The sequence below is a fragment of the Theropithecus gelada genome, chromosome 11 (assembly GCF_003255815.1).
Source record: "Theropithecus gelada isolate Dixy chromosome 11, Tgel_1.0, whole genome shotgun sequence".
NCBI classification, from domain to species: Eukaryota; Metazoa; Chordata; class Mammalia; order Primates; family Cercopithecidae; genus Theropithecus; species Theropithecus gelada.
In genome coordinates, this window is record NC_037679.1 from 80524108 (window position 1) to 80540048 (window position 15941).

The following is a 15941-nucleotide window of genomic DNA, read 5'->3' on the forward strand; positions in this document are numbered from 1 at the left end:
TACTGCGCTCGTGGAGGTTACTGTCTAATGGGGGAGAAGGCTGTCAATCACGTAACCATGAATATAAATCGAAATGCCACAACTGCTATACGGGAAGATATATGCCCTATGTGAACACATTAAAATGAAAATACTAGTAACACTGAGCATTTATTACATATAGTAACAGTTTCTACTACTGTTCCCATTTTACAGACAGAAAACTGAGATCCAAATGAATTAAGGAACTTAAGTATCTGAGCTAGACCTGTGTCTGCAAAATGAAATAACACATGACAACTGGGCGCAGTGACTCACACTTGTAATCCCAGTACTCTGGGAGACCAGGCGGGAGGATCGTTTGAGTCCAGGAGTTCAAGACCAGCTTGGGTAATATGGCAAAACCCTGTCTCTACAAAAAAATATTTTAAAAATTAAGGCCGGGCGCGTGGCTCAAGCCTGTAATCCCAGCACTTTGGGAGGCCGAGACGGGCAGATCATGAGGTCAGGAGATCGAGACCATCCTGGCTAACACGGTGAAACCCCGTCTCTACTGAAAAATACAAAAAACTAGCCAGGCGAGGTGGCGGGTGCCTGTAGTCCCAGCTACTCGGGAGGCTGAGGCAGGAGAATGGCGTAAACCTGGGAGGTGGAACTTGCAGTGAGCTGAGATCCGGCCACTGCACTCCAGCCTGGGCGACAGAGCAAGACTCCGTTTAAAAAAAAAAAAAAAAAAAAAAATTAGCTGGGCGTGGTGGCCCGCTCCTGTACTCCCAGCTGCTTGGGAGGCTGAGGTGGGAGGATCACTTGAGCCTGAGAGGTCAAGGCTGCAGTGAGCCGAGATCACACTACTGCACTCCAGCCTGGGCGACAAAGCGAGACCCTGTCTCAAAAAATAACTTAAAACAAATTTTAAGCGAAGTGCTTGGCACACAGTTAAGTATTCAATCAATGCTCGTCCTTGGCTTTACGCCTTTTTTTTTTTTTTTTTTTTTTCCTGAAATGGAGTCTTGCACTGTCGCCCAAGCTGGCGACATCTCGCCAAGTGGCGCGATCTCGGCTCACTGCAACTTGCGCCCCCCAGGTTCTAGCGATCTCTGCTGCCTCAGCCTCCCGAGTAGCTGAGATTACAGGTGCCCGCCACCACATCCGGCTAATTTTTTGTGTTTTTAGTAGAGACGGGGTTTCACTACGTTGGTCAGGCTGGTCTCTGAACTCCTAACCTCGTGATCCACCCGCCTGGCCCTCCCAAAGTGCTGGGATTACAGGCGTGAGCCACCGCGCCCGGCCCGGTTTTACGGCATTTTTACTATTTATTACGGTCCTCTAGGACAGGGAGCCTGTATGACTTATCCCTGTGTCTCCAACGCTCCATTTTACAGAAGACACAGGATCTGAGATTCTAACTCTCAGCTAATAAATACTGGAGCCAGACATGAACTTGCAAAAATAAATAAATGCATGCAAAGCGCCTGGCCCACCGTAAACGCTCAGTACGCGTTAGCTAGCGGTAGTAGCTATCTTTATTTCTTCACGTTCCTCCAGGCAGGGTGAGTATCTGATAGACACACGTGTCTTCAAGCCCAGGGTTCCGCACAGAGCAGATGCTCAGTGAAAGTTTGCTGCACGAACAGGAGCCAGCGGTCGCCTCTCACCTGCAGCAGGGGCAGGAGCAGCTGGTTGAGCCTCCGCCGCTCCATGAGGCTGACGGCGCCCTCGCCTGTGCGGCTCATCTCGTTCAGCAGCACCAGCACAGCGATCTTGTACGGCGTAACCCAGTCCTTGATGCCGAACACATTGGCGTGCACCACCCCATTGGTCATCATGGGATTGAAGTAGAGGCTCTCGTGGACGCTGGCCATGGCGGCCCGAGACTAAGTCCCGGGCCCGCGGCGCGCTGCCGCCAGTTTTCACCACAGGGCACAACACTACCGGGTCTACATCTCCGCCCGCCCCCACAGTATCCCAGGAAACAGGCATCCGCGTGCTCGCGGCATGTTGTTAACCAATCAGAGCAGTCGATCAGTGCACATGGGATGGCCTCAGCCAATCAGAATGTACAAGAGTGCGGCGCAGGTTGCACCCAAAGACTGATTCCCTACAGAAACTCTTGCCGAGTGGGAGCAGGTTCCCAGGCGACGTGGACAGGGATAGGATGGAAGGCAAAGTCGATGCTTGGGGTCGGGGCCGAAGGAACTGAGGAGCTCCCCATGTGGTTTTGTTGTTGTTGTTGAGACGATATCTCGCTGTTTCCAAGGGTGGAGGGCAGTGGTTATTCATAGGCGCCATCAAAGAAGTACTGCACCCTTCCAAATCCTGGGCTCGAGCGATCCTGCCGCCTCACCCTCCCGAGCTCCTGGGACTACAGGCATCGCGCCTGGCTTGTTCTTGTAATTTGAAAATAGTTCAAATTCAATGTTTAAATGATTGTTTAAAAGTAACGAAATTAAATTTACACCGTTAAAGTATGTATTTAATTCATTATGTTACTTTTAAACTCAAATGTTTAGGAGTTTCATTTAACTCTGTCTTTTTAAAGATAGGAACATGAGATTTTTCTTCAGCGTTTCACAACAAATGCCCTTTGTAGACAGCCAGGTCAGGTTGCCAGTGGTCATGTATCCTTACGTGAAATAGAAGATAAACAATATCACCTCCCTATGGTGAGTCGGTTTCCTACCTAATAAACTACAAAATCTGTACTCTGCATTTCTTTTTTTTTTTTTTTTTTTGAGACGGAGCCTCTGTCGCCCAGCCTGGAGTGCAATGGCTTGATCTCGGCTCACTACAACCTCTGCCTCCCGAGTTCAAGCAATTCTCCTGCCTCAGCTTCCTGAGTAGCCGGGACTACAGGAGCGCACCACCACGCCCGGCTAATTTTTGTATTCTTTGTAGTGATGGGGTTTCACCATGTTGGCCAGGCTAGTCTCGAACTGGTTGGTCTTGAACTCCTGACCTCAGGTGATCTGCCCACCTCGGCCTCCCTAAGTGCTGGGATTACAGGCATGAGCCACCGCGCCTGGCCGCATGGCTAATTTTTTTTATTTTTTGTAGACACGAGGTCTCACTGTGTTGTCCAGGCTGGTCTCGAACTCCTGGACTCAAGTGATCCTCCTGCCTCAGCCTCCCAAATTGCTAGGATTAAAGGCATGGACCACGGCATCCAGCCTCATGCCTGGTTTTTGTTTTCTCAATCGCTATTTGTTTAATGAATAATGAATGAATATGCATTATTCACAAAAACAAAAAAGAAGGCAGATGCGTATAAGCTAAATAATGCTATCGAAAAAGAGGACATTGATCTCTTAAAATACAAGCTAACTTACCTATCTTGAGAACTCTGTGTGTTTTAGTTACCATACATAATTATTGTATAACTATCTTTTATTTGTGAAAGGAGAAGCTGGCTTTTGCCAGGAATTTAATATTTACTTAAGCTCGCTCTTTGCCTTGGTTTATTTTTATGCCTCACTCCATTAATGAAAAAGCATACTTACAATCTCCCAGCTCTTTAGGATATTTTTGCATATGTGTATACCATAAATAAGGTTTGACAAAGGGTCTGTGGAATAAACTAGTATTCAACCTTAAAATCCTGAGTAGGGGCCTGGCGCGGTGGCTCACGCCTGTAATCCCAGCACTTTGGGAGGCCGAGGCAGCTGGATCATGAGATCAGGAGATCAAGACCATCCTGGCTAACACGGTGAACCCCCGTCTCTACTAAAAACTACAGAAAAAAATTAGCCGGGCGTGATGGCAGGCGCCTGTAGTCACAGCTACTTGGGAGGCTGAGGCAGGAGAATGGCGTCAACCTGGGAGGCGGAGCTTGCAGTAAGCCGAGATGGCGCCACTGCACTCTAGCCTGGGCAACACAGCCAGACTCCATCTCAAAAAAAAAAAAAGAAAAGAAAAAGAAAAAGAAAAAAAAAATTATGAGTAGGAACACTTAATGAATGGAAAGAGGAAAGTAATTTTACAAAATCCTAAGTAACAATCTTACTCTAAATTGGTAAGACTTTCAAGCCATTGATTCATTTATTAGATAACTCTGTGCTAAGCTCCTACTATATTTAGGGCACTGTTCTAGGTGCTGGGGACCAAAAGGGATGAATTTCTAAACCAGAAGTTGCAAACTGACGTTGTAATCTAAACTAAATGTGGCTCATTAGATATATTTTATTTGCCTTGCATGGTGTTTACCAACCCTTAAAAAATAGGATATTTCTGCCAACAAAGAACTACATTTCCAGCTTCACTTGAAAAATTAGAAAATTTGGTAACTTGATTTATTCCCAGATGGTAGCAACTGACTGGATATGCACAGCATTAGCTGCCTTTGGCCAGGCACAGTGGCTCACGCCTGTAATCCCAACATTTTGGGAGGCTAAGGCAGGCAGATCGCTTGAGGTCAGGAGTTCAAGACCAGCCTGGCCAACATGGTGAAACCTTGTCTCTACTAAAAATATAAAAACTAGCCAGGCATGGTGGCGGGTGCCTGTAATCCCAGCTACTCGGGAGGCTGAGGCAGGAGGATCAGTTGAACCAAGGAGCCAGAGGTTGTAGTGAGCTGAGATCATGCTACTGTACTCCAGCCTGGGCAACAGAGCAAAAACTCCATCTCAAAAATAAATAAATAAATAGGCTGAGGGTGGTGGCTCACACCTATAATCCCAGCACTTTGGGAGGCCAAGGTGAGTGGATCCCTTTGAGGCCAGGAGTTCGACACATGCCTGGCCAACATGGTGAAACCCCGTCTCTACTAAAAATACAAAAATTAGCCGGGCATGATGGTGGGTGCCTGTAATCCCAGCTACTCTGGAGGCTGAGGCCGGAGGATGCCTTGAGCCCTGGCGTTCAAGGCTGCAGTGACCTATAATTACCACTGCACTCTAGCCTGGGCGACAGAGTGAGACTCTGTCTCATAAATAAATAAGCCACCTTTATTTAGGGCATGCCGTTTCCAACTCACTACAATCGTCATCAATCATTATTGGGTTGTTTTGTTTTGTTTTGTTTCTTGGAGCCAGGGTCTCACTGTGTGGCCCAGGCTGGAGTGCAGTGGCATGATCACAGCTCACTGCAGCCTCCACCTCCTGCGCTCAAGTGATCCTCCCACCTCGGCCTCCCAAGTAGCTGGGACCACAGGCATGCACCACCACATGTGGCTAATTTTTAATTTTTTTGTAGAGATAGAGTCTCGCTGTGTTGTCCAGGCTGGTCTGTAACTCCTGGGCTCACAAAATCCTCCCACCTCCGTCTCCCAAAATGCTGGGATTACAGGTGCCAGCCATCCTGCCTGGCCTAGACTTTTCTCTTTGTACATATCTGATTTTAAGAATGTGGGTAGGCTGGGCGCCATGGCTCACACCTGTAATCCCAACACTTTGGGAGGCTGAGTCAGGTGGATCACCTGAGGTCAGGAGTTCGAGACCAGCCTGACCAACATGGTGAAACCTTTTCTACTAAAAATACAAAATTAGCCGGGCATGGTGGCGCATACCTGTAATCCCAGCTGCTTGGGAGGCTGAGGCAGGAGAATCGCTTGAACCCAGTAGGCGGAGAATGCTGTGAGCCAAGATCATGCCATCGCACTGCAGCCTAGGCAACAAGAGCGAAACTCCTTCTCAGAAAAGAAAAAAAAAAAAAAAAGAACATGGCTAAATATCAAAACTCTGAAAAGATTTGAACTATTTTGGACTTACTCCATCATCTTAGAGATCATGTGACCATTTTCATAGCACTTCATTCAAGCTTCATTTATTATATGTATGATTTTATATCTATGACTTACATAATTAACTGCGTCCTCTGAGGGACTGTAATAGGCAGGGAGCAGATTTGCTTTTTTAAAAAAATCTTTGCATCCTTAGTTTCTGACACATTTAGTATAGGCTCAATTATTGTCAATATGCCTTTGAGTCAACTGTGTTGCAAAGCCTTGACATTCACTCAACAAATATGTTTGAGTACATACTATATGCCAGACATTGTGCTAAGTCCATGCAGGTACAGCAGTGAATATACAAACTAGGTGCTTGACCTCGTGGAGGAAAACAATTGTCATAAGAACTACCCAAGGCTGGACACAGTGGCTTATGCCTGTAATCCCAGCACCTGGGAGGCCGAGGGTTGGAGGATTGCTTGAGCCCAGGAGTTTAAGACCAGCCTGAACAACATGATAAGACCCCGTGTCTACAAGAAATTAAAAAAAAAAAAAAATAGCCAGGCATGGTGGTGGGTACTTGTAGTCTCAGTTACTTAGGAGGCTGAGGTGGGAGAATCACTTGAGTCCAGGAGGTCAAGGCTGCGGTGAGCTGTGAGCATGCCACTGTACTCCAGCCTGGGTGACAGTGAGACATTGTATCAAAACCAAAGAAAGAGAGGGAAAGAGCTAGAGAGAAGGAAGGAGGGAGGGAGGGGAAAGAAGAAAGAAAAGAAAGAAGGAAAGAAAGAAAGAAAAAGACAGAGTGAAGGAAAGAGAGAGGGAGAGAAAGAAAGAAAAAGAACGGAGGGAGGGAGGGAAGAAAAGAAAGAGGCCTGGGTGCAGTGGCTCATGCCTGTAATCCCTACATTTCGGGAGGCCGAGGCGGGTGGATCACCTGAGGTTAGGAATTCGAGACCAGCCTGGCCAACATGATAAAACCCTATCTCTACTAAAAATACAAAAAATTAGCTGGGCATGGTGGCGTGTGCCTGTAATCCCAACTACTCAGGAGGCTGAGGCAGGAGAATGGCGTGAACCCGGGAGGCGGAGCTTGCAGTGAGCCACGATCACTCCACTGTACTCCAGCCTGGGCGACAGAGCGAGACTCCGTCTCAAAAAAAAAAAAGAAAAAGAAAAGAAAGATAATGAAGGGAAGGAAGAAAGAAAAGAAAGAAACTAGCCAGAAGTCCCTTTGATGAAACAGTCTCTGTCTCCAGGCGACTTAAGGAGGACCTGCTGTTACAGGTGAGTGATTGGCTGCTATAAATGGTGTTCCTTATACCAACATTTCAAAGCAGCACTCCAAGGTAATAAAGGAAGCAGGGCTTTGTAACTTGCAGTGGACTTTGGTTTATGTATTTATTTTTTTTATTTTTTATTTTTTTATTTTTTGAGACGGAGTCTCGCTTTATCCCCCGGGCTGGAGTGCAGTGGCCGGATGCTCCGCCTCCCGGGTTTACGCCATTCTGCCTCAGCCTCCCAAGTAGCTGGGACTACAGGTGCCCGCCACCTCGCCCGGCTAATTTTTTGTGTTTTTTAGTAGAGACGGGGTTTCACCGGGTTAGCCAGGATGGTGGTCTAGATCTCCTGACCTTGTGATCCACCCGTCTCGGCCTCCCAAAGTGCTGGGATTACAGGCTTGAGCCACCACGCCCGGCCTATTTATTTTTATTTATTTAGTTTGCCCAGCATACTCTACTGTCCTCCCCATAAATGTGCTGTTTTTAATTTGCATGAAGTTGTAGAACATGTCCCTCTGCATACAGGGACAGGCGTGGAGCCCTAGTAGAGCTAATCAGCTCTTCTCTGGGGTTACACTGTGGACTCTAGAGAAAGAAAAGCTCTCTTTCTCCTGAGGTTGCTAAGCAAGGCTTAGGTGGCATATTCTTTGCTGCCTGTAGAGAAAGAGAACAAGGCCAATCTGCAAAGAGAAACAGAATCAAGCATAAAGAGAAAAACCATGATTCAAGAATATTCGTGATCGACGCGACAAAAGACCAACCCTGGGAATCAGAACCCCCAGGTTCTAGTGTTGGCCTTGAAACCAGCTCTGTAATTCAAGCAACAACCTAGTTTTCTCTCTTGGGTTAATCGCCTTTGCAATGAAAGGTCTGTACTAGATGATGTGTTAAGTCGTCTGCAGTGCTAAAATTCTGACTTGTTACTCCTTATTTTTATTTAAAATTTTTTTTTCTTTTTGAGACACAGTCTCGCTCTGTCACCCAGGCTGGAGTGCAGTGGCACAGTCTCAGCTCACTGCAAGCTCCGCCTCCCGGGATCATGCCATTCTCCTGCCTCAGCCTCCAGAGTAGCTGGGATTACAGGTGCCCGCCACCACGCCTGGCTAGTTTCTTTTTGTATTTTTAGTAGAGACGGGGTTTCACCATGTTAGCCAGGATGGTCTCGATCTCCTGACCTCATGATCCGCCCGCCTTGGCCTCCCAAAGTGCTGGGATTACAGGCGTGAGCCGCCGTGCTCTGCCTAAAAATGTTTTAAAAATAAAAAGTCAGCCAGTGGCCGGACGCAGTGGCTCATGCCTGTGATCCCAACAATTTGGGAGACCGAGGCAGGTAGATCACTTGAGCTCAGGAGTTAGAGACCAGCCTGGGTAACATGGTGAGACCCCATCTCTACTAAAAATACAAAAAATTAATCAGGCATGGTGGTGCATGCCTGTAGTCCCAGCTACTCAGGAGGCTGAGGTGGGAGGATTACTTGAGCCCGGGAGGCGGAAGTTGCAGGGAGCCACGATCACACCACTGCATTCCACATCCTGGGTGACAGAGTGAGACCTCATCTCAAAAAAAAGAAGAAATTAATGTTGGCCAAGCACTGTGGCTCATACCTGTAACCCCAACACTTTGGGAGGCCAAGGCAAGAGGATCACTTTAAGCTAGGAGTTCGAGACCAGCCTGGGCAACATAGTGAGACCCCATCTCTACAAAAAAAAGTATGAAAATTAGCCGGGCATGGTGACGTACACCTGTAGTCTTAGCTACATGGGAGGCTGAGGCAGGAGGATTACTTGAGCCCAGAAATTTGAAGCTGCAGTGAGCTATGATCATACCATTGTACTCCAGCCTGGATAACAGAAGGAGACCCTGTGTCTAATAATGACAGTAATAATAATAATTTAAAGGTCAAACATAAACGTTACTATTTTAGGGCCAGGAGCAGTGGCTCACACCTATAATCTCAGCACTTTGGGAGGACAAAGTAGGAGGATTGCTTGAGCCCATGAGTTTGAGAGCAACTTAGGCAACACAGTGAGACCCTGTCTCTCAAAAAAAAAAACAAAACAAAAACAAAAACAAAAAAAATTACCATTTTAGGCCGGGCACAGTGGCTCATGCCTGTAATCCCAGCACTTTGGGAGGGCGAGGCAGGCGAATCACTTGAGATCAGGAGTTCGAGACCAGCCTGGCCAACACAGCAAAACCCCATCTCTACTAAAAACATAAAAATTAGCCAGGCATGGTAGCACGTGCCTGTAATCCCAGCTACTCAGGAGGCTGAGGCACGAGAATTGCTTGAACCTGGTAGGGCAGAGGTTGCAATGAGCCGAGATCAGACCACTCCACTCCGGACTAGGTGACAGAGAGAAACTCCATCTCAAAACAAACAAACAAACAAAAACCTACCATTTTAATCATGTAAAGTATACAATTCAGTGTAATTAGTACATTCACAGTGATATGCAACTTTCACTGTTATTCAGTACCAGAACTTTTTCATCATCCCCAAAAAGAAAACCCACGCACTTTAGCAGTGACTCCCCATTCTCCTGTCCCCTCTCCCCAGCCTCCAGAAATCACTAGGCTGCTTCTTGTCTCTATGGATTTGCCTTTTCAGGATATTTACTATAAATGGAATCATACAATATGCAGCCTTTGGGGTCTGACTTCTTTCACTTAGCATAACGTTGTTTCAAGGTTCGTGCATGTTGTAGCATGTGTCAGTACTTCAGTACTCCTTTTTTTTTTTTTTTTTTTTTTTTGAGATGGAGTCTCACTCTGTCACCCAGGCTGGAGTGCAGTGGTGCAATCTCGGCTCACTGCAAGCTCCGCCTCCTGGGTTCACGCCATTCTCCTGCCTCAGCCTCCAGAGTAGCTGGGATTACAAGCTTCTGCCACAACGCCCGGCTAAATTTTTTCTGTATTTTTAGTAGAGATGGGGTTTCACGTGTTAGCCAGGATGGTCTCGATCTCCTGAACTCGTGATCCACCCACCTCAGCCTCCCAAAGTGCAGGATTACAGGTGTGAGCCACCGTGCCCGGCCGCTCCTTTCCTTTTAATGGCTGAATCATATTCCACTGTATGGAGAGACCACATTTTATTTACCCGTTTGTCCATGGATGGATATTTCGGTGGTTTCCACCTTTTGGCTATTGTGAATAATGCTGCAATGAACCTGTGTCTACAAATTTCAGAGTGTTTAATCTTCTCACAGGGCCACAGAAGAAAATAGTGCTTAACAAAAAATAACTTAGGCCAGGTGCGGTGGCTCATGCCTGTAATCCCAGCACTTTGGGAGGCCGAGGGGGGTGAATCACCTGAGGTCGGGAGTTCAAGACCAGCCTGACCAATATGATAAAACCCCGTCTTTACTAAAAATAGAAAAAAAAAATTAGCTGGGCGTGGTGGCATGCACCTGTAATCCCAGCTACTTGGGAGGCTGAGACAGGAGACTTGATTGAACCTGAGAGGCAGAGGGTGCAGTGAGTCAAGAGCATGCCATCCATTGCACTTCAGCCTGGGCAACAAAAGCGAAACTCCATCTCAAAAAAAAAAAAAAAAAACTTTTGAGCCTGGGCATGGTAGCCCACACCTTTAATCCCAGCACTTTGTGAGGCTCAGGCACATGAATCACTTGAGGCCAGGAGGTTCGAGGCCAACATGGCGAGACCCCATCTTTTTTTTTTTTATTTTGAGACAGAGTCTCGCTCTATCGCCCAGGCTGGAGTGCAGTGGCATGATCTCGGCTCACTGCAAGCTCCGCCTCCTGGGTTCAGGCCATTCTCCTGCCTCAGCCTCCTGAGTAGCTGGGTCTACAGGCGCCCACCCCCGCCACGCCCGGCTAATTTTTTGTATTTTTAGTAGAGACGGAGTTTCACCATGTTAGCCAGGATGGTCTTGATCTCCTGACCTCATGATCCGCCCGTCTCGGCCTCCTAAAGTGTTGGGATTACAGGCGTGAGCCACCACGCCCGGCCTAAACCCCATCTTTACAAAATACACAAAAAACATACCAATAAAAAAGCTGGGCATGATGGTGAGCATCTGTAGTCCCAGCTACTCAGGAGGCTGAGGTGAGAGGATCACTTGAGCCCCATAGGTGGAGGTTGCAGTGAGCTGAGATCATGCCACTGCACTCCAGCCTGGGCAACAGAGCAAGACCCTGTCTCAAAAATAAAAATAAAAATAAAGATAACATTTGAGCGGCTGAATTTCAGCAAGCTTGGGCACCTCTGGGTGCCCCTCAGACCACCCTGCTTCTGGCATGACCATCAGTACATGGTTTTGGATTGTTTTGAGGGTTTTTTTGGTTTGTTTTTTGAGGTGATGGTCTCACTCTCGCCCAGCCTGCAGTGTAGTGGTACAATCACAGTTCACCGCAGCCTCCATTTCCCAGGCTCAAGTGATCCTCCTACCTCAGTCTCCCAAGTAGCTGGGACTACAGCCACATGCCACTATGTCCGGCTAATTTTCTTGATTTTTAGTAGAGAGGGAGTCTCACTATGTTACCCAGGCTGGTCTCAAACTCCTGAGCTCAAGCGACCCTCCTGCCTTGTCCTCCCAAAGTCCTGGCTTTACCGGCGTGAGCCACCACTCCTGGCCTTCAACACGTATTTGTTAAATGGAAGGACGTTACAGGCTGCCACCTAGTTATTTTTTATTTGCTTACCTCTATCTTAGCCTGTTTTTTATTGTTGTTGGTTTTTTGTTTTGTTTTGTTTTTGAGATGCAGTCTCACTCTGTCACCCAGGCTGAAGTGTGCAGCAGCCCGATCTTGGCTCACCGCAACCTCTGCCTCCTGGGTTCAAGCGATTCTCCTGTCTCACCCTCTCAAGTAGCTGGGATTACAGGCATGTGCCACCATGCCCAGCAATTTTTTGTATTTTTAGTAGAGATGAGTTTTCGCCATGTTGGCCAGGCTGGTCTCGAATCCTGACCTCAGGTGATCCACCCACCTCGACCTCCCAAAGTGCTAGGATTACAGGCATGAGACACCGTGCCTGGCCTCCTCTTTGTTAAAGACTCCCCACCACTTCAATCCTCTTTCTTGCTTTCTTCCCCCATAGACTCCAGCACCTGTATCTCCCTGTTAATTATTTCCTTGATCTGTCATAAAACATCCCTTTTTGTCTTTATTTTTTATTTATTTATTTTACAAATGTAGTCTTGCTATGTTTCCCAGGCTGGATTTGAACTCCTGGGCTCAAGTGATCCTCCTGCCTCGACCTCCCTAGAAACTAGGACTACAGGCAGGTGCTACTGTGCCCGGTTTAAAACATCCATTCTTTATTGTGCATGAGTGTTTTTAAAAATGCCTAATGAAAAACCAGTATTTTTTTGCTCTGGTTGCCATAACAAAGCACCACACGCTGGGTGGCTTAATCGACAGAGATGTGTCGCCTCACAACTCTGGAGGCTGGAAGTCCAAGATCAAGGTGTTGGCAGGGTCAGTTCCTTCTGAAGGTTGTGAGTGAAGGCTGCATTCGAGGCCTCTCTCCTTGGCTTGCAGATGGTCATTTTCACATAGCCTGTACACATATCTGTGTTCATATTTCCACCTCTGCTTGCTATTTATTTATTTATTTTGAGGCGGAGTCTCGGTCTGTCCCCCAGGCTAGAGTGCAGTGGCGAAATCTCAGCTCACTGCAAGCTCTGCCTCCAGGGTTCAAGCGATTCTCCTGCCTCAGCCTCCCGAGTAGCTGGGACTACAGGTGCATGCCACCACTCCTGGCTAATTTTTTTTTTTTTTTTTTGGATTTTTAGTAGAAATGGGGTTTCACTGTTTTAGCCAGGATGGTCTCGATCTCTTGACCTCATGTGAATCGCCTGCCTCGCCCTCCCAAAGTGCTGGGATTACAGGCGTGAGCCACCACGTCCAGTCCATATTTCACCCTTTTATAAGGATACCAGTCATGTTGAATTAGAGGCCCACCCTGATTCATAGGATCCCATATTTTAACTAATCTACATCTGCAATGGCCCTATTTCCAAATAAGGTCACCTTCTGAGTTATTCAGGGTTAGGGCTTTAACATATAAATTTGGGTGGGTAGAAGTGGGAGACACAATTTCCCACAATGATAAAATGCAGTAAGATTTGGAGGAGACAGTTTCACACAGTACTGGAAGGAATACGAATTGATACAGCCCTTAGAAGGGTTTATCCATCAGAGTGCAGGCAGGAAACAGAAGCTATAAACAAGAAAATGACTACAGAGAATTGGTTCCACAAGTAATGAAAGATCTGAGAACCCAAACGGGACAGAGATTAGCAATAAAGCTGGGTGCAGTGACTCACACCTATAACCCCAGCACTTTGGGAGGTCAAGGAGGAAGGATTGCTTGAGCCCAGGAGTTCAAGACCAGCCTGGGCAACATAGCAAGACCTCGTCTCTACAAAAAAAAATTAAAAGTTGCTGAGTGTGGGCTGGGCACAGTGGCTCATGCCTGTAATCCCAGCACTTTGGGAGGCTGAGGCAGGCAGATCACATGAGGTCAGAAGTTTGAGACTGGCCTGACCAACATGGCAAAACCCCGTCTCTATTAAAAATACAAAAATTAGCCGGGCGTGCTGGCGTATGCCTGTAATCCCAGCTAGTCAGGAGGCTGAGACAGGAGACTTGCTTGAACCCAGGAGGCAAAGGTTGCAGTAAGCTGGAGATCCCACCACTCTACTCCAGCCTGGGCGACAGAGCAAGACTCTGTCTAAAAAAAAAAAAAAAAAAAAAAATGGCTGGGTATGGTGGCACACACTTGTATTCCCAAATACTTGGGAGGCTGAGTGGGGAGAATCTCAGGATCCCAGGAGGTCAAGGCTGCAGGGAGCCACAATTGTGCCACTGCACTCCAGCCTGGGCAACAGAGCAAGACCCTGTCTCAGAGAGAGAGAGAGAGAGAGAGAATATGAATAACAAGATCCTGCCACTCCTAGGTCGAAATGGACAAAGAAAGTGGTGACCAGCTAGAGCCACTGAGAAGGAGTTGGTGGTGCCAAGTAAAATATAGCCACTGCTGGAGGATGTTGCCTGAGGCAGAGAGAAAGGGCAAGAAATTCTGAAGCTTCTCCTTTTCCCTCGCCCTCCAATCTCCCTGCGGCGCCTCCTATTAGTTCAACCCATCAGGGTGACTCAGGAGCCAGGAAAAGAAGCCTGCGACCATCACCACTATCTAATTCCAGAACATTTCCATCACCCTAAAAAGAAACCCCATACCCAGTAGCAGTCACTCCCCATTCTCCCTCCCCTAACTCCTGGCAAGCACGAACCTACTTTCTATCTCTATAGATGTACCTATTCTGGAAATTCCATTCCGATGGATTTATACAATATGTGGTTTTTTTGTGTCTGGCTTCTTTTCATTTAGCTTCATGTTTCTGAGGTTCATCCACATCATAGCGTGGATCAGGACTTTATCCCTTTTTGTGCCTGACTAATATTCCATTGTATGGATAGACCACGTTTTGTTTGTCCATTCCTCAGTTCATGGACACTTGGGCTGTTTCCACCTTTTGGCTATTGTGAATAGTGACGGTATGAACATTCCACGTACATGTTTTTGCATGAACATATGTTTTCAGTTCTTTGGGTTACATACCTAGGAGTGGAATTTCTGGGCCGTATGCTAATTCTACATTTAACTTCTTGAGGAACTGCCAGACTGTTTTCCAAAGTGGCTGCACCATTTTACATCCACCAGAAATGACTCTACATTTTAATGAGGATCAGAAACCCAGCTTGCTGCTTAACCATGAATCATGTTCAGCAATCTGATGATTTTGAAAGAACTAAATAATTATCAAAGATTTTAAAGTTATTCTGAGTAGTGGATGATTATATTCCTGATTTCATGTATCTCTGAACACTGTACACCCTGAGTAGAATTGTACCAACTAGAGCCAATTTTTCTCCATTGTTCGTTAGACAGAAGTTCACCAGCAGCTAAGTGCTGACACATCATTCCCAGCACCCACCCCAGATGGGAAAGGCAGCAGTGTCACCGTACACATGCCATACCTGCTGCTGCTCAGATCTAAAACTTCAGAAAATGACAAACCCTAACCCTACAATTCTGAGACATGATGTTAGAGGGAATGGATAATTGTTCTGATTCCTCTGGGCAAGGAAAATGTACTGTGTGAACCGGTTCTCCTGTGTGCATGCATAAACACTCTCTTTTGATAATACAAGAAAATCCAGCTGAAAGGGGGAAAAATGTCTCCTATCAAATAAAATGAGGCCTGACTTTGAGAGAGTCACGCAGAGTCTCAGGACTCACTCAGTACAGAAAGTTCTGGGTAATGAACTGAGCTGCTGGGGAAACTCGATTACTAGCCTGATAAGCATCACTAAGTTTCCAGATCCAAGGTAGCATTTCAGCTTCTCAAGGCTCACGAACTGAATTGACCTCCCTCCCTGGGGAAAGGAATTCTCACTGTTGTCTCTGGACCGCTTATTTCATTCAAAGGAGACTCCGCTGCTGAAGGATCAATGGACAAATTAATTAATTGGGGTTGAGTTTACATTTTTATTGTCAACTCTCATCATTTGTTTGGTTAAACCCACTACCCATATCTCTCAGTGCTAATCAGAGAAAGATTATATAATTTTACACTTACCTTTTCCTTTTTTTTTTTTTTTTTAGAAGGAGTCTGGCTCTTTCCCCCCGGCTGGGGGGCGGGGGGCGATCTCAGCTCACTGCAAACTCCGCCTCCCGGGTTCACGCCATTCTCCTGCCTCAGCCTCCCGAGTAGCTGGGACTACAGGCACCCGCCACTTTGCCCGGCTAGTTTTTTGTATTTTTTAGTAGAGACAGGGTTTCACCGTCTCTACATAGCCAGGATGGTCTCGATCTCCTGACCTCGCGATCCGCTCGTCTCGGCCTCCCAAAGTGCTGGGATTACAGACTTGAGCCACCGCGCCCGGCTACACTTACCTTTTTCATTTCCTTGGAGCCACCCTGACTTACTCTCAATGTTTAACTGGCAGTTGCCAGCAGAACTGGCTACTTTCAATAATAGAAGTAG

General features: G+C 46.9%; 1 protein-coding gene across 2 annotated transcripts in view; it reads right to left on the reverse strand.

The window, feature by feature from the left end:
• ANAPC5 (anaphase promoting complex subunit 5) overlaps nt 1–1963 on the reverse strand; it is a 48530-nt gene extending 46567 nt beyond the window's left edge. For both annotated transcript variants that reach the window (XM_025401312.1, XM_025401311.1), the window contains exon 1: nt 1635–1963. In XM_025401312.1, coding sequence (XP_025257097.1) covers nt 1635–1841 — 207 coding nt within the window. In that variant the 5' untranslated portion in view covers nt 1842–1963. The remainder of the gene's footprint in view (nt 1–1634) is intronic.
• Between the last annotated feature and the right edge of the window lie 13978 nt (nt 1964–15941).